Consider the following 27,267-nt stretch of genomic DNA (forward strand, 5'->3'; position numbering starts at 1 on the left):
GTAGCAAAGTGAAAGTTTGTAAAAACTTGGAAAATTGAAAGATGACATACTTTATAAAAAGAGAACATGTGTCAGTTCTCAATAGGTCGAGAGTTGTTCTTTTATTAAAAGCTGTGTTGTGTTCTTAATCGATTCAAGCAAGAACTTGCCATGAAAGTACCAACTGTGGAGGAAACAGCAAATAGATCCAGCAAAGAAGGGCAGGGAAATATGAGAATTATCACTATCTGGCTGTGGTTATAGCTCGAAGCCCATTTTTGCTGGTTATGCTGCTGTTGTATATGTTGTATCTCAGGATCCCATGATTTCTCTTTCTTCATTCTCTGTTATTCCTTAAATTGGAGGTTGTAGGAGTACTATAGCATGTATTTCACTTAGTTACTGTTTGTGGTACAACTGTGGATGTACATGACTTGTAGCTTTTAGCTTTTCTTCTTACTGCATTTATATGGTGGTTTGTTTTTTTTGATAACTTCAGTTTTCACTCTGCTCAAATGCACACCCTATTACTTCACCCTCATTCTCGTCAAATGATCATGAGTCCTTTTCTGAGAAAAGGGAAGCAATCATATGCTTCCTAACTTCATTCCTCTTTATCTGCACGGTTTCCTTACTCACATTTTCTCGTTCCTTTTCATTTTAGAAAAATATGTATCATTCTTCTCGGGGATTAAACTTTCTGCTAATGTTCCTGATCCCATCCTCCACTGTGGGCTCAAGAATCTTGCCTCATTAATTATCCTCTTCTTATCTTGCATCTTCCTCATATCTGCACCACCGTTCAATCTACTGAGAGTTCAAAGTGGAAAAAAAAAAGCAACAAAATCCCTTTTGTTAGTCCTTGAAGCTCTCCTTCCATTCCTTATCAGACCCTTGGAAACAGTAATACATGCTCTTGCCTCCATTACCTCATCCTTAACCTCTTAGAGTCCTAATTTTGCCCTTGACCGTTTGCTGTGTATCAAGTACTGCTGAGACTCCAACCTGTCATCCAGTGTTCTAGGCAGGGCTGTTGAGCCACGCGACCTGGATCAGAACCAGTATTACCATTTTCCCAGAAGGACTGGCTTGGAGTCCTCCGCCTGCTTTATCCTTTGCTATACTGTGGTATGCTCTGGTGATCCCAGCCTGGCTTTGGTCTATCAGCCTGTGTCTTTAAGATTTTAGGGGAATATGAATTCTTAATTCTTATCGTAGGTGGTTCTCTGAATACCTCTAATACTTTTACTTTGTAAGAATTGAAAAGAGGGCCTTAGAACTTAGATTACAGGTCCAGGCAGGATGCTCATCACTGCTTTCCAGTATTCAGTATTGACACACACTCCAAGTTCTTGATGTCCTCTCTTTTTGGTCGCAGTGATAGTATACTTTTTTGGTTCTCCTGTCCTTCTCTACCACTGTTTTATTAGTCTTTTTTTTTTTCTATCACCACTTATAGGTGTTCCCTAAAGTTTTGTTCTTGGCATTCTTTTTGGTCTCTCACATTGCATGGGCAGAATGGGTAACCCCCAGGTATACTGCCCTGGCTGTGTTTTCCCTCCAGGTTCTGGTTCTGTGTAGGCATCTATATCCAGAAGTCTTGCCAGACCTATTGTCTCTGATATTCATCGTCATCCTAGACTAGTGCAGTTGCCTTTAACTTCATCTCCTGTTTCTCTGCTCTTTTGATTCTTATTAAACACTACCAAATTCAGATTCATGAAGGAGAATTTGATCACATCATGGCTCCCTTTTGCCCACAAATTAACAGTCAACTCATTAGCCTAGTATTAAAGGCTTTTCATAATCCAACCTAACCTGTTTTTTTTTAACTGTCATTCACATATCATTTCCTCCTGATAAACTAAATTACTTTTTGCTGCTTACATCTTGTACTTCCCAAATGTCTGTTCCTATCTCCATGTGTCTAAATTGTACCCATTATTCAAGACTGAGTTCCAGTGCACCTTTGCTGTGAAACATCCTCTGGTTCTTCAAGATATAAGTTTGGAGGGGGGCTCTTCTGTATTTTTATGGTATTTCACTGGTCTTTTCTTTTGTGATTCGTAACTTTTTGCCTTACACTGTAGTTATTTTTGGTACATGTCTTATGTCCCCTAATAGAATATGAATTCCTTATTTCAGCTCCATATCCTAAAGAGCAGATTTCCCTCAGATGGTTGGATGAATGAATCCTGTATGTTGAAGTGATGAAAAAGTTGTAACAGATCCTTGCCATTATAAACAAGTGTTCAGGGCCATTGCATTTAGTTGTTTGGTTTGTCCACTGCCCAAAGTCTCCTGAAATCCAGCTCACATCCCCCTTCCCCCACATTAAACTATGTGCCAGGGTGGTGCAGGGCTGCATCTGCCTGGAGGATGGTGCTGTTTGCTGGTTAATCTATGCATCTGCTTGGCTGCGCTTATCCCTTTTTCTGACTTTCACCAAAGCATCATATAAACTAGTAGCAACTCTGAAAGTACTGACAGTATTAATTGAAGTTCATTATGAGAACTACTTTGTGTCACATAGAAAATACCCCAAAATTGTTCATTGGAATGAAAGATATGGATGAATAGAGTATAAAAGAAAGCATTGTTATGGAGCATCTCCTTGATAATTTGCTATTAATTGCAAATGTACAAATATTCTGGAACCCTTGTGTCACTTCTACCACCTCTGAGATTGCTTTTAGTTTTCTACTTAGATCAAATAACTGATAGTCTCATTTCCCCTGCCCACACCTCAACTCTATCTCTTGGTTAGAATAAATTAGACTAAACTCCAGGGTTTCTGTATCCCCTATCCTATGCTTTTTTAAACTGCTGTATCCAGAATTCTTTTAATAGAATTGTTTTGGTCTGGCTGGTATCTAAGACAAATTTAAAAGTCCTTAAACACACAGTTAGTGATTTGGTGGTGTTGTGGGTATGTGTGTCTCTGGAGCACTTAGTATAGCTCTGTGCATCTACTAAGTGTTTAATAAGTGAGCTTGATCACAAACCGCTTGTGACTCCTCCAGTGGATCTGCCCCATTCGAAAATAGTGACAGAGCAACTGCAAGTTGGATGATACACTTTTAATATATGCTAGAGTTGTTTTTTTAATTTTATGAGTGAAACAGTGTCTAACATTTAACACTTAACTAAGTGCGAGGCATGTATGTATACTGTTTCACTTGATTCTCACAACTAGTCCTGGAAGTGTATGCTATTATCTCTAATTTAAAGATATGTTACTTCTGCATAGTTTGTTTTCATTCAAACCTAATTCCAAAGATTTATTACCTATGAAACTAGCCATTGATATGAGAAGAATGTTCAGAATAGTTTATCACATAAAGGCCTTTGGAGGCCATATATCTGTATTTATTTATTACTAAATAGATATAGGTATAGATATACTTTATCTTGGCATTAGGGAAACAAGGCAGTCATTCCTTGGACTGGCGTAGTAGATCTTATTGCTTAGGGCTAAATATTGCAGCTGCCACTGCAGCTTAGTACCAGCAGGGGGCCAGAGTAATGCTAGAAAATTAGAAAAAGATTGATGTCCTCAGCTTTAAGAGATTTGGAAATACAGCCAGTGGGTAGCAGTCTCACCTAATTTTTGTCATTTACGCTTCCACCTTCCTAACAAAAAGCAGAAGGAGATGGAAGCAGAGTTAGTTATAACAGAAGCCAAACTAATGAAGTTGTTATCCTGCTGAAGTTAAGATCTTTAAAAGATTTCCAAATTTGGCCAAGGATCAGCAATTAATGGATAGTTGGAAATGTGTTTTCATCCTATCAGTTAACCCTCATTTCAGTGCAAGTTGGACACCTCTTTTCTCCTCTAGCATTTCTTCTGTATTCTGCTTTTATGAAAGCAGTTTGAATATCTTCAAGCACGTTCCAAGGCCACAATGTTAATTCTGTCTGAAATGGGAATTATGAGAAGGAGGAACTAGAGATAGCTATGGTATGTGGATAGCATGACAGACTCCTAAGATAGTCAGCAGACGTTTTGCTTTGGGGCTCCCTTTTTGGCATAAGGCTTCTGAAGTGTAAGTCTAGTGTTATTCCTGGGCTACCTGAAGGTGTGACTGTGGTATTCTGTGTATACACTGTGGTCTTCAGGATGAGAGAAAACTAGAGAAACAAAAGCATAAATGAGAAGTGAGAGAAAAAAGGCAGTGGGAGTAAGAGAGAGATAAATACCACTTTAAAAAAAGAAAGATCTGTAGTCACCCAAATTAGCAAAATTACAACAGGTTCACAATACTTGTTAGCATACTCAGCATATACATATATTTTTATAATGATATAAGTAATAATCATTTCTGTTATAACACTTGTTTTGAAAACATAAATTTGTTTTAGTATGATTGATACGTTAGGTACCAGTTGGAGCATAATCCAGATTTCTTGTTTGCTTTTGTGCAGTTTCACGAATGCAGAAAACCACCTAGCTGAACCAGGCCCTGGAGAAATACACAGAATACAGACATGCACACACCTCGGACATGTACCAGCTATCTCTGTGTACCACATGTTATAGGAGTCACATTCATCCACGTTTTTTGTTACCGCTTCTCCAGCTGATTTCAGATAATCCTGTTTCCACTATTTCAAAATAATTCACCAGCTGCAAGTCTTCTAACCCCGCCCCACAAGCAAATGTCAGGTCTCTTTCAAGGAAAAGTGCCATTTTTATTGTGGTATGTATGTATTTTTTAACCACCTAACATATATAAAACTGTGCTACTGTTTTTATTAGGTTTCTGCCTTTAAAAAAAAAAGTCTGACAAAATATTTGAGTATTGAGCTCCAATCCTATTTTCCCCACAATTCCTGTGGTTCTTACTGCATCATATTGTGTAACATGGTGATTTTTAGGAAATGTTACTTCATTTTGTAGCAAAACTGTACATGTTGATTGTAGAATATTTGGATGACACAAGAATACATGAACATGATCACCAGTGTTCCAAATAATGTTAACATTTGGTATTCTTTCCACGTCCATATGGAAGGAAAGGTTCATGTAAAAATATAGAACAAAAATTGGGGGCTCATATTCTTTACCAAGTTTAGCATCTTGGATGTTTTAAGCTTGGTATTATGCAATAAATATATCCTCATTTCTTTAAATATTTTGAAACAACTTGACCATGATTTTCTGTGTGGATGAACGAACTCCACTCACTTAATATTCAGCAGGTATGGTGAGTGGCCTGCAACTATGCTGGTTGCTTGGACATCTACTTTGATTGGTCAGTGCCCATGCCACATGGAATCCATTAAGTAAATATACTCAATCATGTGGTTTTGGACTTTTAGTTTCTGGGTTCGTTCGTTTTTTTTTTTTTTTTGCTCAGTGTTAGTGTGATAAATATTTCTGTATCTGCTTTCTCGCATACTTATTATTCTTAGAATAAATTTGGAGACATTGAATTATTAAACAAAAAGGAATATGAATATTTTAAGCCTTTTACAACTTACTGTTAATTTCCCTACAGGAAAATTTGTAAATTTACACTCTATGTTAAAGTACTACAGTTCTTATTTTATTGTTTCCTCATCAACCTTAGAAGTATAATTAAGACAAACACAAAAGCAAACTTGATTATCTGTTTAGGTAAATACAGCGTTATTGATCAGGAGAGAAGAACGTGGGGGAAAGTAGAGGCTGTCTTACCCAGAGAGCAAATAAATACTCACCTGTATAGCTTTTTTATAGTTTAATGTTTCATTACCAGTATTCTATTTTTATCTTGCAAGATATTTATCATTTTTATTGATCTTTCAAATAATCAGGTTTTGTTTCATTGATATTTTTCATTGTTTTTGTGTCTAACTTTATTGATTTTTGCTCTTTATCATTTTCTTTTTTCTGCTTTCTTTGGGTTCAATTTACTCCACTGGTTTCTCCAGGTGAAAGCTGAGGTTATTGACTTGAAGCATGCCTTCTTTTCTAGTTTAAGTAATAAACGTTAAACACGTCTCTAGATACTTCTTTACCTGCATCCCACGGATTTTGATGTTATGTTTTCCTCTTCATTCAGTTCAAAATAATTTCTGCATTTATTTCTTCTTTGACCACTGGGTTATTTAGTAGTGTGCTATACAGTTCAGTTCTTGGTGATGATTTGAGGGGAACTCTCTGCAGGTCTCTGGGGCTTACTTTGCAGCTCTCTGGTATTTTGCCCTGTAAATTTTAGTCACATTGGCCTTCTGGAGTTAACAACTCTGTCTTTTCAACGCAGGGAGACTGCCGTGCTCTGTATGGGTTCCCCTTCCTGCTCTGCAGCCTGGGGCAAGAGTAAGATTTACCTTGGTTTCCTTTCTTTCAGGGATTACTGGGCTGAGCTGCCTGGTATCCAGGGTCTGAAGACCATTGTTTTATTAATTTTGTCCAGTTTTTAGTTATATAAGGCAGAGGACTAAATCTAGTCCCTGTTACGCCATCATAGCCTGAATCAGATGTCCCTGTAAAATTGTATTTTTAATTCTCTGTCCAAATAATTTTTAGAAGAATGCTCTTTTTAATTTTCAAGTATTAATAGGGTTTTTAAAGAACATTTTCTATCTTTTGAAACGTTTAAAAAGAACTTCTAGTTTCAGTGTGTTATATTTAGAGAATGAAGTTTACACTACTTCTCCTTTGAAAATTTATTGATGTGTTTGTGGCCTAATGTAAGGTCACTTTTTATGATTTCTTTATGTGTATGTTAAAAAATTGTATTTAGTAGGAATCAAATATAAACATACACACATTCATATGTAGACAGTCTAATTATATATTAAATACCTTGTCTTTATTTTGTGCCTTAGAATCCATCATAGACTGATATAAAGTCTCCAAATTTTGAAGTGACTTTAAAAAAAAATCAGCCCTGTATTTATTCTAAGTGCTATCTTTACAAATTCTAAACGTCTTCAGTTATACCAGAACTCTTTGAGTATAATCTTAGACTCAGGAAGATAGTAGGCTCTTAATATCCCTCAGTGGTTTTCCATTTAACGTTTCTTTAAAAATACGAAATATGATTCCAAATTTATAAAACTACTAATTTGAAGTAATAGTCAGCAGGCTGATCTCTAGTCTTAATGCCAATTTTTAGATGTTAAAATTTCCTTATAATATATTTAACTTTTAAAAGTCTAGATTAAATGAGCCAGATAAAGAAATATGTGTTTTATAATAAATATATGTAGGTTAAGAAATATATACTAAATATACATGATATACAGGCTAGGAAAGCTAAGATTTTTTCGCTCAACTTATTTTTCTTAACGATAAACTAGTATTTACAAATATTTACCTTTCACTTTATTCAAGCTCATATTCTTAGAGTTATTTCAGTTCTGCAGAGAGTGAGATGAAAGTAGTAATAGGTCTAATAACTATATCTGCCAGCTCTGTGTTTGGAAGATCTGTCAGAAGAGCCCGAGCATTTTGATTGGAAACACAGTGGGAGACAGAACATACAAGTGTCAGGGGCTAAGGAACTGGAACAGAAGAGTCCACAGCAGGCTCTGACTGGCTTTCTCACAGAGTCAGCACGTGTTCCAAGCTGAGTATCTTGCCTTCTAACTCCAAAGAATCCAACAAATGCCACCGAAGCCTGTCACCAACCATCCCCCTCAGCTTCCTACCTAATTCCTCATCCCCAAACCCTGCAGAGAGATCCATAATTTTAAGATATCTTACTCCATAACTATACAAGTATAATGATGAAAAAAAATTTGTAACCTTAGCTTTTCAAAGTCTCATTGAAGAGGTTTTATGCATCCTGACCAATAGTCCTTGGGTGTAGGAAGGGGGAGACATTCTAAACAAAATAATTTCATTTGGTTTGCACATAAATGGGATAAGCAGCTCTATTTAATAGTTTCGGTGGTAATAACTTTCTGTGTTCTTTATAATTTCCTTTTTATAACTAAAATATTGGTTCTAAGTTTCAAAATGTACCATAGTTTATTAAAAATTAAATTTTCACAAAATTACATTACTTAAAATTAAATTATGAATACTCTAATTCTAACATCTTCCTTGCTTTTTAAATCTCAGGATTAAATTAATAATATTTGTGTATTTACTTGCTGTACTTTCTTATTATGTTTGGAAATAGCATCTTCCCTGAGGAACTAACATATTAGCAGATGAATCTGTTGTTATCACTGTCAACACGCCTTTGTTAGAAACCTTTATTTACATTTTTAAACAATATGGTCAGGCCAGTTTAATCTGTTGACAGAACTCCATGCATGAACAAATAGGATTTAAAGGGAAAAAAATGTGATGAGAAAAAATTCTTGTTTATGCCTAGACTTTTTTTTTTTTTTGGCGAAGAATTAAATTTGCCTCAGCTTAATTGCTTTGCACATTCTTGTGACATTGCATGATTGGGAGGGAGGAAATAAAAGGGAGCTGTGACTGTGTGGTATGTATCTAAATGAGTGCGTTAGAGAGGGAGAGGAGAACGCATAAGCAAGCTGGTTTGACCAGAAACAGAACTGCCTGTGACAGATTAAGAGACAAGCAAGGCTTGGAATCTGAGAGCAAGCGAAGAGAGTGGAAATTTACAGCTGCCCTGTGTGAGTGTTCAAGTGATCATTTTCTGCTAACGTTTTCCGGTGGTAACTGTTACTCTTCAAAGAGAAAGACAGAAAGTCAAGACGGGATTGTGGAAACTCTTTTCTCTGCCACAGTTTGGTAACAGGAGGTACCCTCTATTAAATGGAAGATAAAGGCTACTTCATCTAAAGTGCTTTGAGCCCCAGAGAGAGCTGTCTTCAGCACCTCACCATGTGTCTACTTTTCGTTGCTTAGACAAGTCTGGGCTTTTCTGTAACATTTGGTGAGTATCAACCAAGTTACCTATACTGCCTCACAGAAAAGAAATTAATATGATAAACTTCAGTTTTATTTGAGGCTTTACAGTTCTTGCTTATATATTCATTTTAAACCATGCTGTTACCTTGTTTCTTTGTGCATGATGAACTGCTGTTACTAGGAGAGATTTTAAAAAACAACTACAAAACAATACTTCTCTGTTGCCTAAGGCACTTGAATCATTACCAACTATTCTGTGTCCATGGAATATCTTATTTTGGAAATGAGTTTTTATTTACAAAGAGTTTCTAAAAATAAAATAGTGGCAGGATACCATTTTTCATGTTTCTCTTTCAACTGCATGAAAATTCAAAAGTTACCTCTCTGTCTATTGTCAGTAAATTTAAAATGATCATTGTGGTGTTTGGTATTTTTAGTTATTATAAATTACAGCATTCCCTTATAATTCAATTAGAAATGTTAATGATGCCATTACTTAAAGGGATATATAATTTAAATGTTGAATGCTTCTGTTAGATCCAAAGGACACATGATTTTTTCAAAGTTCTGTAAGGAAAATAAAAATTAGACAATTTACATATCAGATTTATTATTTGATACAAAATGAGTGCAGATGGATTTCAAATTAAGGAATAAGCAGTTATTTTGTTCTTACAGCTGGTATATATATTGTGCTCATATAATACTATTCTGCTAAAGAACTGTTTTAACCAGAAGCATATATGTATATAAGCAACAGAGCAGGGAAAAAAGAATAAACTCTTAAAATGTGTATTTACATTCAGTAAAAACTTCATTTATATGATCTTAACATAGGAGATTGCATACTAATTTTATATACGTCTTTTTAAAGGCATCGGTGCAAGGCATGTAATCATTCTTCTGTGGGAGGAAGGAAGTGTATATGGTTAGCTGCTCAAGTGAGTCACTGCATAAAGATGCATCATTCTAAGCAAAGTTTCTAATCTACTCTCTGCCAGCCTCAAAAAAAGATGTCCTTAGTTATTGATTCAAGTGAGTCCTTTAAGGCAGATCAACTTGGCAGAAATTAAAACTTCAGCAGAGTGTCAATGAACATATTGAAAGAGTTTGTAATTTTATTTTACAAATAATTTTAAAAGGCTGTACTTTCCCTAATATTTCCTGTATGTGTGCAGAAGCCTGTAGAACAGGTTTTGTTTTGTGGGGGTTTGTGGGTTTTTTTTTTAACCTGTTGATCTATGTATAAGAAGAAACTCAGCTGGTCTGTGAAAACCGTTTCTGGACCAATATCTTGCACTTGAAGTCAAAAGTAACTACAATAGAGATAATATCACAAACCAACTTTTACTGTTTTACAGCATTTCCCACATTTCCCTTCCACAGAACTTCCCTTCCATCCTTAGACTGATGGAAGATTTGCACACAGCTTTATGAACTTGAGAATAATTTTTTACTTTCAACTAGTAATTCATTGGTATTATCTTAGTAGTGGCCCATTTTTTAAGCCATATAGAAATAAAGAATAAGTCACCCCCAATTTGCAAATGTTTTACACCTTAGAAGTTTATTTGTGAGTGGGTTGTTGGGAATTTGGGACCCATCTTCTCTGGGAAACAGTTTAACAAATGATTGCTTTGTGTTTATTACATTTTATATGCACTATAGGAAAACCATTGCCACCCTGAAAAATATTAGAAAATTTTAGCTGTATAAAATCAATTATAGTGATGAAACTAAATATAAAGACAATTATATTGAATAAGACATTATTTTTATTTATCCTAAATATTAATGCTTGAAGAAACTCAGTATGCTTATCAGTGGGATTTTTAGGTACTTTTCAGAGCTTCCAAGGTTGACTGCACTGCTTATGAGATCTAATCTTACATTAAAATCAGTGATGCTTCTTTTCCTTCCTACAGGAATATTTCTAGCCACTGCTTTTATGCTTATCAGTCATTTCTGAGGAGTAGCCCAGTGCCTGGCACATAAATAGCTACCTAATACATAGTTACTAAGTGAGGACTGAACTCTTTCTTTGGTTCACAAAAATGGAACTGAGTAACTTTTCCAAGGTATCTAAGAAAGGAAAGGGGTTTAGGGACACACACTTTTCATTATGAGAAAGAGATGGCCTGGCAAGAATTGAGTTTTAAGAAGCAAACAAAGCAATAGAAGTACAGAATAGGCCCAACTCAAGAGAAGACGAAAAGGTGGTGGTATAACTTGGTGGTGATCCTGAGCTGGTAGGGAAGCTGATGAGGAGACGTAGTTTACAAGCTGGGTATCTTGACTTGGAACGTTCTGAAGTAAGTTGTCAACTTTAACTCAGAAGAATTATGTATTTGCATATGTGTACTAGGACCCATACAAAGAAATGTGGCCTATTTGGAAAACTCAAATTAGGCCTATCCAAATTAAGTTTAGTTATATAGGCCCCAAAAGTTTCTCTACAGTAATGGAAAATAATCTGAAATATATGTTATATATATATAATATATAATTTAATTACTTTGTTGTACACCTGAAACCAACACAAACTTGTAAATCAACTATACTTCAATTTTAAAAAGTTTCTCTAAAGGGCCAAGATATAAAATGTTTAAGTTAGTAATGCAATAAACATATGTATGAAATAATTAATAGTGAAATAAACAATACAGTGAATACAGATTATACTTATCTTGGATGATTTTTAGTGGCAGAAAAACCTTTTCATTTGATCAAGAAATACTGTCTTATATTTCAGATCATATTTTAAAAGTAATGATTTTAAGTAGTCTAAAGTGCCACATAGTAGGTGCATAATATATATCTGTTGAATGATTGAATGAAATGAAGTGGAATAGTTTGACAATTTTCCATTTCTGAGATACGGATGCCCGTGGACATGTATGTGTACATATGTACTTATAATGCAGCTTAAAGATAATATTTAGCTGACATTCCTTTAGCAAGGAAAAATCTATTATAGCTATATTAGCATGCTTTTTACTTATGGACATACATAATGTTCCGCTGGTAATTAAAACAATTGGTTTGAAATGAAATCTTTACTCCTTGTAAGTGAAACAAAAAATTTTTCAGTTTTGTGAATTATGTCTTAAATTTCTAGCAGAAACTCATCTAGTCTCTTCCAGAAACATCACTGTAAATGAAGTTTCTGATTTTTTTTTTCTGGAAGAACAGTCTAGTAGGTTAATATTTAGAATAATAAATAAATTGGTAGTTGTATGTCTTCCTAACTTCATATACTAATTCTGTTTTTGAATTATTTCATTGATTATAAACATTAGAATTAAGAAGCAATTCCCAAGGACATGGGTTTTTCTTCTTCTTGTAAAAGAGTTTTTATCCTGATGTAAATCTGATCAAGGGTTCCAGATAAGTAAGGGTACATAAAAACTTCTTACAAGTTGTCCATTTCTATGTAAATTGTTCATTTTTAGAAAATGTCTCTCCCTCAAAGTCTGTTAATAAAACTTACAAAAACAAGATCATTCTTAGTCATTTTGAACTGAGGAAAAGGATGATCAGTGAAAGTCCTTATTTATACTTTTTCTACCGATTTTCACTCATTTCTGTAGGTTTTCAAGTACAAAACTCAATTGCAGCATCTTCTAATCACATATAGGATGTATATTTTAAAATGGAACAACTGAAGGGTAGAGGGCATTGATTGGAAGGTACTTTGACATATGCTTTATGATGGATTTGGCATCATAACATATATAACTATAATGATATACTTTGTAAATCATTATATCTGAGAAGGCAATTCTAAATTATGATTTTGTGATGGGAAGAGGCCTATTTGGATACAAATACAGTAGAACTTTTAGGTGTACTTGTTTGTAAAATTTACATTTGATCAAATGTACCTACCCATTTTAAGAGAACATTTCACTGAATATTGACAAATATATATACTCATGTACTCTCCATCCCATTAATTTTTTTAAATGAATCTTTTTGGCCCAATTATTTGACATAGGTGCACTTTTGATTGCACTATTTCTATTTGTGAGTCCTATTTGAAATATAGATAAAGGAATGGTAATTCCTCAACTTCTCTGAATTTTTTTTTAATATGGTGGTTTAATTTTTGTTGGTTTGAGAGAAGGTCCCTGTGACTTCAGTTTAACTGTTCCCCTCTCACTTATTGTTGATTATGAAGTAAACCTGTATGGAGGAAAAGAAGGCTCATTTTTGAGCTGGCTTTCTTACAGTGAGTTAGAAGCTTGGTTATATTTTTTATGGTTGTACCTGTGGAAATCTTGAGACTTTTCTTGTCTTCAGAGATAAATCCTCCACTCCCTTAAGCTTTTGTGGGAAATCTTCAAAATTAGAACTATTGTTGAACAGCACAGTTGGAGGTTCGTCATAAAGGCCTAGAAATACTCATTAGCCACCTACAGATAGACATTTATTCCCCTTTAAAACATTTTAAGAGATAACAATGAGGGCATTTAATGTCCCCAAATGACCCTTCTCCCACCTTTCCTGTCCCTGTCCCCCTTCAAACACACTCCTCTCCACTTCTGTCACTGAGCATGTTCCGATGACTCACTTGAGCGATTGGCTTTGGGCCATGTTTAGAGGAGCTCACACGTAAGTTAGGAATATGAAATATTTAACTGTGTATTAGAAAAGGGAATGCTGCCAAAATCTATTACAAAATCTACAGGGCCTGAGTGCCCTGGGAGAAGAGCTAAATACTTTTTTTGGCTTTCTCTCCAGAATCTGAGCCAAGTACTACTCTTCATGAAATTTCATAGCCAAAGTAACAGAAATCATATTTGTTTGACTAATGCTTTGAAAAGGCATGATGATCAGATATTCCACAGTTTGAACTTTAGAAAAACAACTGTTTTGTCATTAAAAATAACATCAATGAGAAGGTGTTTCCATTGTAAAAGCATTTGCATGATCTATTAAACAAAGTTTGGGGAAAAAAGAGAAAATTTGAAGGCAGAAGAAAATTAAATATTCATAAGCCAGCTACCTGAAGGCAATCACTATTAACTTTTTTAAATTATTTTTTCTACGCATAGGTTTTATATATTTGTAATTTTGTGTGTAATTTTATATAGTTCTAGTTATGTTCTATACTATGGGATGATGTTTTTCACAACATTTCCATTTTATTTTGCCTCCTTTGTAAACATTTTCATAACCATATACTATATGTCATCAAATCTAAGAAGCCATTGGTTGTAAGTCATATACTTTATGTACCACGAAGAAAGGAAAGAAAAACCCCTGCTAGTTAATGTAATGTCCCATCAATTTAAGATACATGTAAATTTTTATAGGCATTAAAATGGAAAAATTAAAAAGTTATAAAGATAACCCTTATTAGTTTATTTTCTTAGGACAGATTGATAGAAGCAGAATTACTAAGTCAGAGGCTGTGACTATTTAAGGATTCTAGATCCGTACTGCCAAATTACTGTCCAGCTTATATTCCCACCACTAAGAAAAGAGAGGGCCTGTTGCATCTCACCATCACTAGAGTTGAATTTTCTCAAAACAACAACAAAAACCTTTGTTATATAATGGACGAAATAGCTCTTCACTTTAAGTTTGCATTTTTTCATTATAGAGAATAAACATTTATTATGTGTTTAACTATTTCCTCCTTTGTGGTTTTCCATTATCTATGGATTATTTCCTTAATATTTTTCTTATTTGTCTTAAGAAATCTCATTTTATAATGTTATTAGCCCTCTATCTTTGATAGTCATGTCACTGAAGTCTCTTTGTTGTTTTCTTATAGTCTTATCTATAAAAATTCAAAAAATTTTATTAGATTTGTAGCATATTAACTGATTTGTTAGCCTTTTTCTTTAAGATTTATTTCACCACTTCTAAAATTAGAGAAATTATTTTACATGCAGAAATTTGAAAGTCACATATAGTAACATCTGTATCTGGCCTGCTTTGTTCCATTGGTTTTTCATGTGTCACTGTTACAGTACTTTACAACACTTTTAATTTCATTCCCTCTTAAATCATATTCCTTTTTAAAGTTTGTTATCCTTGGTATTTTGGTATTCTTGACTTAATTTAGTTACCAAAACCTTTTTTGGACTTGTGACTAGAATTGTATCAAATTATGAACTTTAGAAATAATTGACATTATAATAATATTCAACTTCTCTATTCAAAAATAAGACAAGTTTTCCTGTCCAGTTATTTTCTTAGTTATATGGGTTTTTCCCCTCAAATCGATTTATTGTTTCAGGAAAGAAGAATTGTGCTTATTATAGATAATACAGAAAAATATCAGGATGAAAAAATTGTAGGTGTATCACAAATCTTATTCAGGTAATACCATTAACATTAGCAGAGCCACATTACAGAAATTACTCAGTGGCTATATACAGTTAAAAGGGTGGCTTGCTGAAGGATTGAACAAATAGACACATCTTCTACATCTTTAAGTAAATCTTTCATTTGTTAGTTTTCTATTTCAGGAACAGTAATTATCCTTAAACTGAATTATCACTGTCAGTTTTACACAGTGACAGATTCTTTACTTTTAACTTTTTATTTTGAGATAACTATAAATTCATATGCAGTTATAAGATACACTACAGAGAGCTCCTGTATAGCCTTCATCTAGTTTCCCCTGTAGTGACATCTTGCATACTCATTATCAGGTAGTGAAATCAATTTAATGGATAATAATCAGCATTTTTTTAATGCTGTAGGATAGAACAAATAGAATAGAATGGAATGTATCCAGAGGGCAGGTATTGTTTTATGAAACAATTATACAATCATTTATACTTTCCTTTGTTCTGAGTCAGTGTAAAATGCATTTCTCATTACAAGTCACTATTAAAGATGAAACCACTGCACTTGAGAAATTCTCATAAAATGTACAAGAAGACGTGCAAAAGAATCTGTTATAATTATGTATGTCATAAGAAACAATTGAAAACAATTAGAATTTGGAGAACTGATAAACGGTGGTAGAATCATACAGTGGGATGATGTACTATACAACAGGTACGATTAAAGGAACTAGGGATTCAAGTATTAACATGAATAAATCTCATAAGCAGAGTGTTGAGGGGAGAAAAAAGGAACTGACAATGTGATACCATTTCTATAAAGCTTTAAAACATACACAACAATACCATATATTGTCTGTGATATTAGTACAGATGTGAAAGCATGTATAAGTCAGATGATATGATAAAGAGGCACAGTATGAGCCAGAGGGCAATGGGATCAGAGATGAACTAAGGGAGTTGCTTCGGTTGTTTTGATTTTTCTTAAGCTGAGTGGTCCGTATACAAGAACTTGTCACATAGTTCTCTGTTTCTTCCTCTGTATGCCCCAAATATTTTATTTAAGCTAAATTAAATTAAAGTACTTAGGGGGAAAAGTCCTACTGAAGCATTTTGATTAGCTTGATGGTGTTAAAATCCATCTGTGAGCCAACTGCTGTAGCCAGGGCAGTGGAAGGAATACTCTGGCTGCTCTGGGTCACGTCCCCACCCTTTTGGTAGGTGGGGTGGGAAGGAGAGCAGACTGGTCTAGTGCTGCAAGAAACGGGGACCAAAAAGTACCAGAGATTTTCTCTTTTTACTTTTCTGATTCAGTTATTTCTACTGCTATTGTTATTCCATCCTTCTTGTCTTGGAGATTTTTGAGGCAGCTTCCTTGTTAACTTATTTAGTTGAATTCTTATTTTTATTCCCATATGAATGAATCGTAGATTCTCACCCTCCCACATGTTCTGCCAGCAATATCAAGGCTCCCTTTCAAGAGCTATTTCTGGTTTTTAAAATTTATCCTGTTGAACTCTTGTGGGCTTGGCTCCATCTCATCTTTCTGTAAAAATTTTAGTTAATGTCCCCAGTCTATTCACACATAAATATGTTGGCTAGAGACTTAATTATGAGGTTATAGACTTTCCCTTTCGGGACTCTGTAGATTCTCTCCATGATCTTACGATGTTTAGTTTTATGAAAGTCTGAAGACAAACCTGACTTTTTTCCTTTTTGTTTTGTAGGAATGAGCTTTAAAAGAGGAATGTCTGTTTTTTCCAAAAGCCACAAGACACTGTGTGTTCTCCATATCTCTTTAGTATACACGACACACACAAATGCACACGGAGTATCTTTCTTCATTTTAGTTTTTTTGACCTTTTCTGGCATTCTGGCAAAACTCTGTGGTGTCTGTGTCTCCCATTACATCGTGTGCACTCTAAGGCTTATTCATTTTACCTTTTTTTTTTTTTAACTGGTGCAATGCCTGGCCCCTTATCAGTGCTCAGTAAATATTTTTTGAATGAATAAATATACACTGACTAACTCTGCACCTTTTGGTTGTCCTCAATCAGTTTTCTGTGGGATCTTTTCTGCTCTATGCAGATTTGTATTGCCATGCTGCATTTGGGGTATATGCATGTATATTATGTGGTTTTGATCTTTTATATTGGCCAGCTCTCTTTTTGTCTTAAGTCCTTTTCTTTTTCTCTTTTTTCCAATTATATCTGTTCTATCTTCTACAGAGAATTCATTTTGGAAGTAACCTTTCCTGTCCAAGTCCACAGGACATTTTTCCCCTTTTCTTATGCTGGGTTTTTTTTTTAAAGAACCAGTGTTATTTGTTGTTTATTCTGTTTACTCACTTTGGAAAGTAGAAAAGTGTAATAGGGCCAGTGTCAAGTCTTCTGATATTTGTGTGCTGCATAGAGCACTAACACTGGAGGGCAGGTTGATGTGTGTGACCTCAACACAGTTTTCAGTGCCCAGGAGACATTCATCTAGGGTCAGTCTGTTGAACTTAACAAGGCGTCTTCTCCTGTTTCTGCTTCCTATGTTGCTGAAATATACTGTGTGTTCTTAAAACTCAGAGGTAGAATTTATGGAAAAATTAATCCTCCCAGTTTATCCCAAGGAGGCACCATTTTCAGGACTCCTCCATTCCTTTTGTCTCCACCTTCGCACTTTATCTTTGGCCATGATGGACACCAGGAGCTAGACTTAGCATGGATATGGACCAGTGATGAATAGCCTAGAGTTCACTGTATGTGGCCTATCTAATTTCAAAATATGATGCTCCATCTTTCTTTAAGAATCCCCTCTTACAGTATAAAGTTTCCTCAAAAAGTTAAAAATAGAACTGCATATGATATAGCAATTTCACTTTTGGGTATTTATTCAAAGGAAATGAAAACACTAATTCATAAAGGAACACGCAACCTCATGTTCATAGCAGCATTATTTATAATAGCCAAGATATGGTAACATCCTAAGCGCCTATCAATGGATGAATGAACAAAGATAATGTGCCCTCTCTCTTTTTATGTATTATACACACACACACACACACACTGGAATATTATTCAGCCGTAACAAGAATGAAATCTTGCCATTTGTGATAACATGTATGGGCCTTTGAGGGCCCATTTCATAAGTGAAATAAATCAGAAAAAGACAAATACCATATGATCTCATTTACATGTGGAATCAAAAAAACAAAAAACCAAAAAACAAGCTTATAGATACAGAGAACAGATTAGTGGCTGCCAAAGGTGAAGGGTGAAGTGTGGGTGAAATGGGCAAAGGGGGTCAAAAGGTACAAACTTCCAGTTACAAAATAAGTTAGTCATAAGGATATATTGGAAAATAAAATAAATTAACTAAACTGGTATTAAAAACAATAAATACAGGGTCATAACTTCTGAATCATAGTGGATCAGTTACCAACTCAGTACTAGATGGGAGTTTAATACCTTGCATTTGTTTATCAGGTAATGTTGAATGCCAGTTGGTCTTGATCGCAAACAACAAACACAGAAGAAATTTATTAGATGGATATAAGATAACTTAGAGATCTGACAGAAATCCTAGGGAACCAGATTTGGAAAGTAGGAGTCCCGGAGGATGAGGGACTTAGAACCATAGCCAAGGTTATGCCACAGGAATGGCTGGTTTGGGTGCTGCTGTTAATAGCTGTGTACATTTGTGTGTGATATTCTTCATTGGTTAATTGCATCATTGTTAATAAGAAAAATATGAGGAAAAAAGGAATTAAGCCCAAAGTCAATAGGGTGCTGGTAAAGTAAATTATATAATAACTTAATAAGAATTTTTATTACTTAATAATAGTAATATTTGCATAATGTATCTGTTTAATAGATATTGCTATAAAAATATTATAGTAGATCTAAACATACATTCATAAAATGATATTTAAGATATAAAAAGTGGGGGAAAGTTGAAAAATACTATATTTAGTATTGTTCTATTTTGGTTACAAAATATATTTTTATATGTGTAGAAAAAATTCAGGAGGATTGTGTACTAAACTGATAGTAGTTGTCATCTCTGAATGATCAGTTAATGGGAGCCTTTGATTTATTACATCATATTTCTGTAATGTTTGATGTATTTTTGCTAATAAATGTAAGGTAAATAAATATACCTGTACTAATCAGACTCTTCAGGTTTTGATTTTTTTCCCTAACACTTAAACATTTTTCGTATAAATAGGGCAGTGACAGCTGTATTTGGCTTTCTCTGCTCTATGTAAATAGATGGTCTCAAAAACAAGGCTTGATTTTCCTTTTACCTTCCCACTTCCCCCAACATGGTAGTCCTCATTTCATCAGGAAGTATGGCCAGCTGAATTACTGAAGAATAAGTGAAAACCAGATTCTAAATAGTTTCACATTGTAATTTTCTGGTTGCTATGGAGTGGCATACTTTTTAAATGTTGCTTTACCACAGTATGTGGATCCTAATCCACTTCTGTTTCACATGTTTACTTTATCATTATTATTATTGCCATTAGCATCATCATCATCATCAACACTCTCTTTAGTCAAAATATCCGGTTTTAAATATCAGCTTTTTTTTCTAAAAATACTCCTTTCCCCATTCTTGCATAAATCTTGAATTTCTATTGTAGGAAAACTTTTAAACTTTGAGTAAAATTTTTAGGTAAACTTAAAAAAATCTTCCTTAAAATATTTTACATGTTTTTAAATTTGGCATAAAAATTGATGAAACTCATTTTAGCTTGATTGATTTTAATGTTTCATATTACTGAATTAGTTATTGAAACCTTCTAAGACATTTTGGTATAACAATTTAATCATGTTAAGAATTAAATTCATAATTTTTGTTTATTTGTTTGTTTGTCTTCAGCATTCCATATTGGAAGAAGAGATTTCCATAGATTTAAAAAAATGCCTTTGTTTAGTAAATCCCACAAAAATCCAGCAGAAATTGTGAAAATTCTGAAAGACAACTTGGCCATTTTGGAAAAGCAAGACAAAAAGACAGACAAGGTATGAGCTAAAACAATAACATTGTTATTAAAATGCACAAATAGACCAAAAACCAACATAAAGGCTTAATGAAGAATCCTAAAAGGGGAGGGTATAACTCAGTGGTAGGGTGCATGCCTAGCATGTGCGAGGTCCTGGGTTCAATCCCCAGTACCTCCATTAAAAAAAAAATTAATAAATAAATCTAATTGCTCCCCTCTCCAAAAGTCCTAAATATGGTCTGTGATGCACATGTAGGATCTCTGTAAATATATTTAAATTGATTTCAGGTTTTATGCAACTGATAATTGTTTTTTTCTGATGTTGTATTTTATTTTTTTAATTTGAGAGTTATTTACTTTTTCAGTTGAAATATAGTCAGTTTACAATGTTGTCTCAATTTCTGGTGCACAGCATTATGTTTCAGTCATATATATATACATACATATATTCCTTTTGATATTCTTTTCCATTTTAGGTTACTATAAGATATTGAATATAATTCCCTGTGCTGTGCAGTATGAATTTGTTGTTTTATCTAGCAACTGACAATGGTTGATTCTGTTGTCTTGAACTCTTGATTCACTATATCGGAGCCTCTGACCAAACTTGGATTTCTCTACACTTAAACTAAGCTTAAGCTTAAACTAAGGGGTAATGGAATATTAGTCATAGAAAAGAATGAGATCTTTCTATTTGCAACAACATGGGTGGACTTAGAAGGTATTATGCTAAGTGAAATAAGTCAGGTAGAGAAAAACAAATACAGTATGGTTTCATTTATATGTGGAATCTAAAAAACAAAACAAACAAATGAACGAACATGAAACAGAAATAGAATTATACATATAGAGAACAAACAGGTGGTTGCCAGAGGCTGGCAGAGGATGGCAAGAAGCAGGGGGAAGAAATTAGTGAGGGAGATTAAGAGGTACAAACTTACAGTTGCAAAATGAATGCATTACAGTTATGAAAGGTACAGTAACTATGTAATACCTTTATATAGTGACATATCATGACTAAACTTATCATAGTGATAATTTTGAAATGTATAGAAATGTTGGATCACTATGTTACATAACAGAAACTAATATAATGTTGTAGGTAAATTATACTTCAAAAACAAAAACTTAGAAAAAGATCAGATTTGTGGTATCAGAGGCAGGGGTTAGTGGGGAGAGGGAATTGGATGAAGGTAGTCAAAAGGCACAAACTTTCAGTTATGAGATAAATACCAGGGATGTAATGTACAACATGATAAATGTAATTGGCACTACTGTATGTTACATATGAAAGTTGTTAAGAGAGTAAACCCTAAGAATTCTCATCGCAAGGAAAAATACATTTTTTTCTGCTTCTTTACTTTTACATCTATATGAGATGATGGATGTTCACTAAACTTATTGTGATAATCATTTCATGATATATGTAAGTCAAATCATTATGCTGTACACCTTCAACTTTTATAGTGCTGTATGTCAATTATATTTCAATAAAACTGGAGGAAAACTCAGAATGAAAAAAAATCTAAGGAGTTATCCTGGTATATAATGTTTTACTGACATGAAGGGTAAAAGAATGAATTTATGTTTAAAGATCAACTGATAGTTTCTACTACAGTGCGACCTCTTTTTAACAATGTTTTAAGGTCCTACTAAGCAGGGCTTCCTCAGAGGAAGAGGTTTTTCGTACTTTAGCTATTCTTTCAAAGGGACATTGAATTCTTCATATTCCATTCGTCTCTAAAGTGACTAGTTTATGGCAAGATTCAAAACATGTATAAAATAAATACCCTTGATTCATAGTATTTTTCTGCCCCAGTGAATGATACAATATTGTATTCTTGTAAGGATGTAGAAAAAAATTTTTCATCTTACATCTTGTAAGGAAAGTAGAAATATATTTTTAATTCTAGTGTATTTTGTAATATTGATCCAAGTATTGGCCCAATAGAATGAAGAAATGACCTTCATATAAGGGTAGATCTAAATGACAAAGAAGAGAAAAAAGAAAAAAAAGAAAAAGATACTAATTTTCAATAGTAATCAAGAAAAGGCCAATTAGAACGACAGTAAATTCATGCTGTACACTTACTATCTTGTCAAAAATGAAAAATGCCTGATGATATTAAGTGTTGACAAGTGTGGAGAGCAATAAAAACTTTCACTCACTATGAGTGATGAAGTATACATTGATACTTGGAAATGATCTCGGTATATTATCTGTTAAATATGAAAACTTACATGTTCTAAGACCTTGCAGTTCTCCTCCTAAAATAAACTCTAGTGATATTCTGGCACATGGGTACAAGAATGTCCATAGCACCATTGTTCATAATAACCCCTCAGTGGAAACAACCCCGATGTCCATCAGCAATAAAGCTGGTAAAGAAGTTGTGGTTCAGCCACCAGTGGAACACTGCTGAGCAATGAATGTTAAAGAACTGCTGCTACATGCAGCTCCATGGATGAACCTCACAAATAGAGCACTGAGCGAAAGAAGCCAAGTACGAGCGGGTCCAGGTCCTATTCCAAATCAGCAGAAATAAACTATGTTGTTTTGGGATACAAACATAGGTAAGAAAACTGTCAAGAAAAGTAAATAAATAATTGTCATCAAAGACATAAAAGGATTTACTTCTTGGCTGAAAAGGGGGCATTCAAGTGACTTCTGGGACGCTAAAAATGTTCTATTCCTTGACCTGTGTTATGGTGACACGGGTGTTTGCTTTATAATTATTCTCAACTCTGTATATGTTTAAAGCACTCTTCTGTAGGTATATCTCACGATTTAAGAAACTTCCAACCTTTAATAAATTAAGGATTGCTTCAGTCATATTATAAAATGTATCTGGAAATTAATTTTTAAGTAGTATCATGCTACTGTGAATTGTTTTGTTTTGCTTTATTCTCCTTATTTCCTTCTCCAATTATAATGATTAGAGTATAATACTTGAAAGTAGTAAAACTGTATTTCTTTTAAAATATCCAGCAAATCGTTAACTAATTGGCCTGTTCTCCTTTCCTCACCTGTCTTTTAAAAAATTTTCTATTGAGTATAATTAACACATCATATAATCCATCATTTTAAAGTGTACAATTCAGTGATTACTAGTATATTCACAGAGTTGTGCAACCAACACCACTCTTTAGTTCCGGGAATTTTCCAGCACCTCATCCTCCCCTCCCCAGGCCCTAGTTCTCACTAATTTACTTTCTACCTTTATGGATTTACCTGTTACTCTTTAAAATGTAGTGAGAATTTTTTCTTTTTTTTTCCTCAAGTTTTGTAGATAGCAAAAAGGTAATGATTATCTGTAAGAGATAAGTGGATTGACGAAGTTTATGGATTTTTGACTACATATGATTTTATGCCTACTTCAGTAAAAAATCAGAAGAATAGGGATTTATTGAAAAACATTAACAAATGCTTTAAAGAAAGACTGCCAGCTACTGATAAGTCTTCAAAATGGACTCAGTTTAATTTACAAGAGTTGAATTTGTAATTGTTAGCGAAGTTCACTATGTCTAAGTATGATTTAAAGATTGTTTCACTTATGTTGACTAAGCAGAAATATTAAAAGTCTTTCTTTTGTAAATAAATTTTAGTAATATTTTCAGAAACAAAAAGCAGTGCCTACCAAATGGTTTTTGTGTGTGTACAGAGTTCTTTGATCATAAATAAGCAGGGCTCAAGAGGTAGTTTTTATTTGCTTTTTTGTTTATAGCCTGAAAGTTTTTATTACTTTTAACTATTAGCATTCCTTTTGGTCCCTAGGCTTCAGAAGAAGTGTCGAAATCACTGCAAGCAATGAAAGAAATTCTGTGTGGTGCAAGTGACAAGGAACCCCCGACGGAAGCCGTGGCTCAGCTTGCACAAGAACTCTACAACACTGGGCTGCTGGTGACGCTGATAGCTGACCTACAGCTCATAGACTTTGAGGTAAACCATCTGCAAAAGGATAAGTCTGCTCTCTAGTTTTTATGTACATGACTACCAATATTTGACTGTAATTTTTTATTACTGTTTACATATTATTTAAAGTCCCATTTTCCCCTAAAACTTAAAATTTCTGATCTTTTTAAAAGCAAAAGTATACTATAGTTAAGTTTTATGCAGCTAAGTAGCAAGGTTGGTGCCAATAATAATAAAAAGAGGTAACATTTGCCGAGTGCTTACTACCTGGTATACAGTTTCCAAGCACTCATCTCATTTAATCCTTAAAGCAACTTATGTGATCAGTACTATAGATGTATATCTACATCTGTGTATACATTTTTGTTTTATAGATGAAAAATCTAAAGTTCAAAGATATTAAGTAATTTGCCCAGAGTCACTCAGTTACTAAGAGCCAAAGCTGAGATTCAGACTCACTGTCTCCCAAGCCTGTTCTTTAAATTAAAATATTTATACCAATGAGTTAAGAAGTTTGTTGAATGCTACTAATATTGGATATTTATCTCATTTTGAAAATAATTATACCTAATTATGTAAATAATAAAACAACAACCTAAAAACAGGAGTGGTGAACATGTGTAAGCATTTTATTATCTATGGTATATCTAACTTAGAACAGTCATTTTTCAATGAAATATGTGTATATAGGGCACACTTTAATGAAAGAAGTCTTGGTTTTTATTTGTTTGTTGTTTTTGTTAATGTTATCAGGGTTTTGATAATTATCAGGGAAGTGCTTGAGTCTCAATAAATTTTCAGAGATAAAAGAGAATGGAGATTTCTGATGTAAATTGCTTTTAGTTTGTCACTGAGGAAGTAAAAGGAAACTCATTACAGTGACTAGACCAAGATTAGGCCAGGCCTCTGGGGATCTGGGGAAATACTAGCCCACAGCTCTCTGGACGGCTTAGATGGGGGAATATTTTGGCCAACTGGAGCCAAGGAGGAGGAATGCAGAGCCAGACTGCTCTGGAGATGTGAAGCCAGGTGTGTAGACTGGAAGCAACCCTGCCTGAGGGAGGACCACACAGGACCCAGACTTCAACTTAGCCTTCCTTTCAGAAACACCGTTCTTTTTCTTTCCTTCCCTCTCTTATCTGTTTCTCTGTCTTTGACATTTTCTGCTCAATAATCTCTTTTCCTACTTATTTTTCTTGCCTGGCTTCTCACTCTCCCTCTCCATCTGACTCCCTCCCCATTTCCTTTTTAAACTGGTCATATGTGGAATTAAAGTGTAGTTTTATCATTGTGTTTATATACTTTCATTTTTTAAAACTCAGTTTAAACTGAGGTATTATGATGTTGCATTGACTAAACACTTACCTCCTCTCCCTCCTGAAACCCCACTGGAATGGCAATAAATGTATGAGTTTTGGGGGCCCAAGGGACAAAGAGAAATGGACCAGGGACATCAGGGAAAGAGATGCTCATGGAAGTTTTGGGAGTACACACCTGAGTGAAGGGGTGGGAACCACCTTAGGAAGGCTTGCAGAGAGGGATGCTGACACTAAGGACCCCAGGGAGCATCCAACAGGCTTGGGAGCCCATTTCCCTGTCCCACCTGCTAGTGGTTACAAGAATCTACACACGTGATAAAATGACAAAGAGCCACATATACACTCTGTATCAATTTCCTGGTTTTGATAGTCTACTAAAATTATGTAAGATGTAACCTTCAGGGAACTGGGTGAAGGATACATGGGACATCTCTGTACCATCCCTGCAAATCCTATAACTCTATAATTATTTCAAAATAAAAAGTTAAAATAAAAAAAAAGAGGTATTATGGACATTTGTAGGAGTCAAAGTTTTTTCCAAGGAAAAAAAACCCTTGACTTGGATTTAGAATTGTTTATAGAATCCTTGCTCTGCCATTCAGGAGTCAGTAATGTGACCTCTTTGAAACTAAATTTTCTCATCTGTAAAATAGGAATAATACGAACTTACAGCATTGCTTTTAAATATTAAACTAAGTAAAATATATATACATGTATATTTAATGGAAGAACACTAAATACATGTGCAAATAGATACAAATGTCAGATAGTATATTCTCATTTCTCCTTCTCAAACTTAATTCAAATGTAAGCTGGTTTATTTTTGCTATAACCCTTGATGTTTGTTCTTTGTTTATTATTTTAGTTTTAAATTTAGTTGGTGAATGACCATAAATGGGAAACTCCCTGCTTTTGGATTACAGTATTATATTTCTATAAATCTCCTATTGTTTTGCACATATTCCTGAAAACAGCAATGTGTCAAGCTATTATCATCATTAATGAATATGTTAGCTTGAGTTAGTTTATGAGATTAGCCTAGTTTGTGATTGGATGCTGAAAGGAATATGACTAAAGATCGTTATGTTTTGAAGAATAAGTCAGGGATGAGATGCTGTCAGGTCCAGTGACCTGGAGGAGCCTTGAGCAACCACAGAATAGCGTAGGTTCAAAGTGCTCCTACAAGAACTGGGGAGGGACGAGTACACCAAAGAAAAACTTTGAGTGCCTCACAGCTTTGTTCTGCGTTGGCTTGGATAACAAAAGAGGATTAATCAGAAACACTTATGCAACTTTCCCTTATTTTACAAGGTATCCTGAAAATAAATACATTGAGGGAAGAAGTTTACTTAAAAATTATTCTGCGATTAAGGCATTTAATTACCTAATAATTGACTTATACATTATCAAGTAGTAGACTTTTACTCTCTGGAATCCTTGGGGAAAAATATCTTTATGAATATTTGAATTTTCCATATAACTGAAGATTAACTCTTCATATACAGAGAGTTAAGTAGATTACTTTTGTGAATTACTTTACATTTTCTTTATAAACTGCATTATATACTTGCCTCTCCTCCAAAATAATATACTCCATGTAATAATTTTTTACTGATGACAACACTATTATTTATGAAGATCTGTTATTGTAATCATTGCAGACAGTTCTTTTTTTTCAGTTTTATTGACCAGACAGTTCTTGACTTCGTTCATTCAATTGATGTAACACAATGCCTAGGATATAGTTATAAATGAATGTGATATTCAGTAGATGAAGCTGTCCTACTCAGTCAAGCTCAGAGAAAATAAATACTTATAAATACTTCTTGGTTGAATGAGTGAATGAAAAACTTAAAATGTAAAACAATTCAGTTTTAAGCATTCCAGCAACTAAACACTCACCGTATTTTCAGGAAGGAGGCACCACCATTACT

The 27,267-nt window shown here is 34.1% G+C and overlaps 1 protein-coding gene across 7 annotated transcripts in view; it reads left to right on the plus strand.

The window, feature by feature from the left end:
- The window catches only part of CAB39L (calcium binding protein 39 like), a 77,759-nt gene that overhangs the window by 15,544 nt on the left and 34,948 nt on the right, over positions 1-27,267 (plus strand). For 2 of the 7 annotated variants that reach the window (XM_072976259.1, XM_072976263.1), the window contains 4 exons: positions 4,405-4,679; positions 8,677-8,825; positions 19,978-20,120; positions 23,877-24,041. In XM_072976259.1, the coding sequence (XP_072832360.1) occupies positions 20,019-20,120; positions 23,877-24,041 (267 nt within the window). In that variant the 5' untranslated portion in view covers positions 4,405-4,679; positions 8,677-8,825; positions 19,978-20,018. The remainder of the gene's footprint in view (positions 1-4,404; positions 4,680-8,676; positions 8,826-19,977; positions 20,121-23,876; positions 24,042-27,267) is intronic. The other 5 variants (XM_072976262.1, XM_072976264.1, XM_015244323.3 and 2 more) reach the window with 3 other exon arrangements.

Source organism: Vicugna pacos, chromosome 14 (genome assembly GCF_048564905.1).
Source record: "Vicugna pacos chromosome 14, VicPac4, whole genome shotgun sequence".
NCBI lineage: Eukaryota > Metazoa > Chordata > Mammalia > Artiodactyla > Camelidae > Vicugna > Vicugna pacos.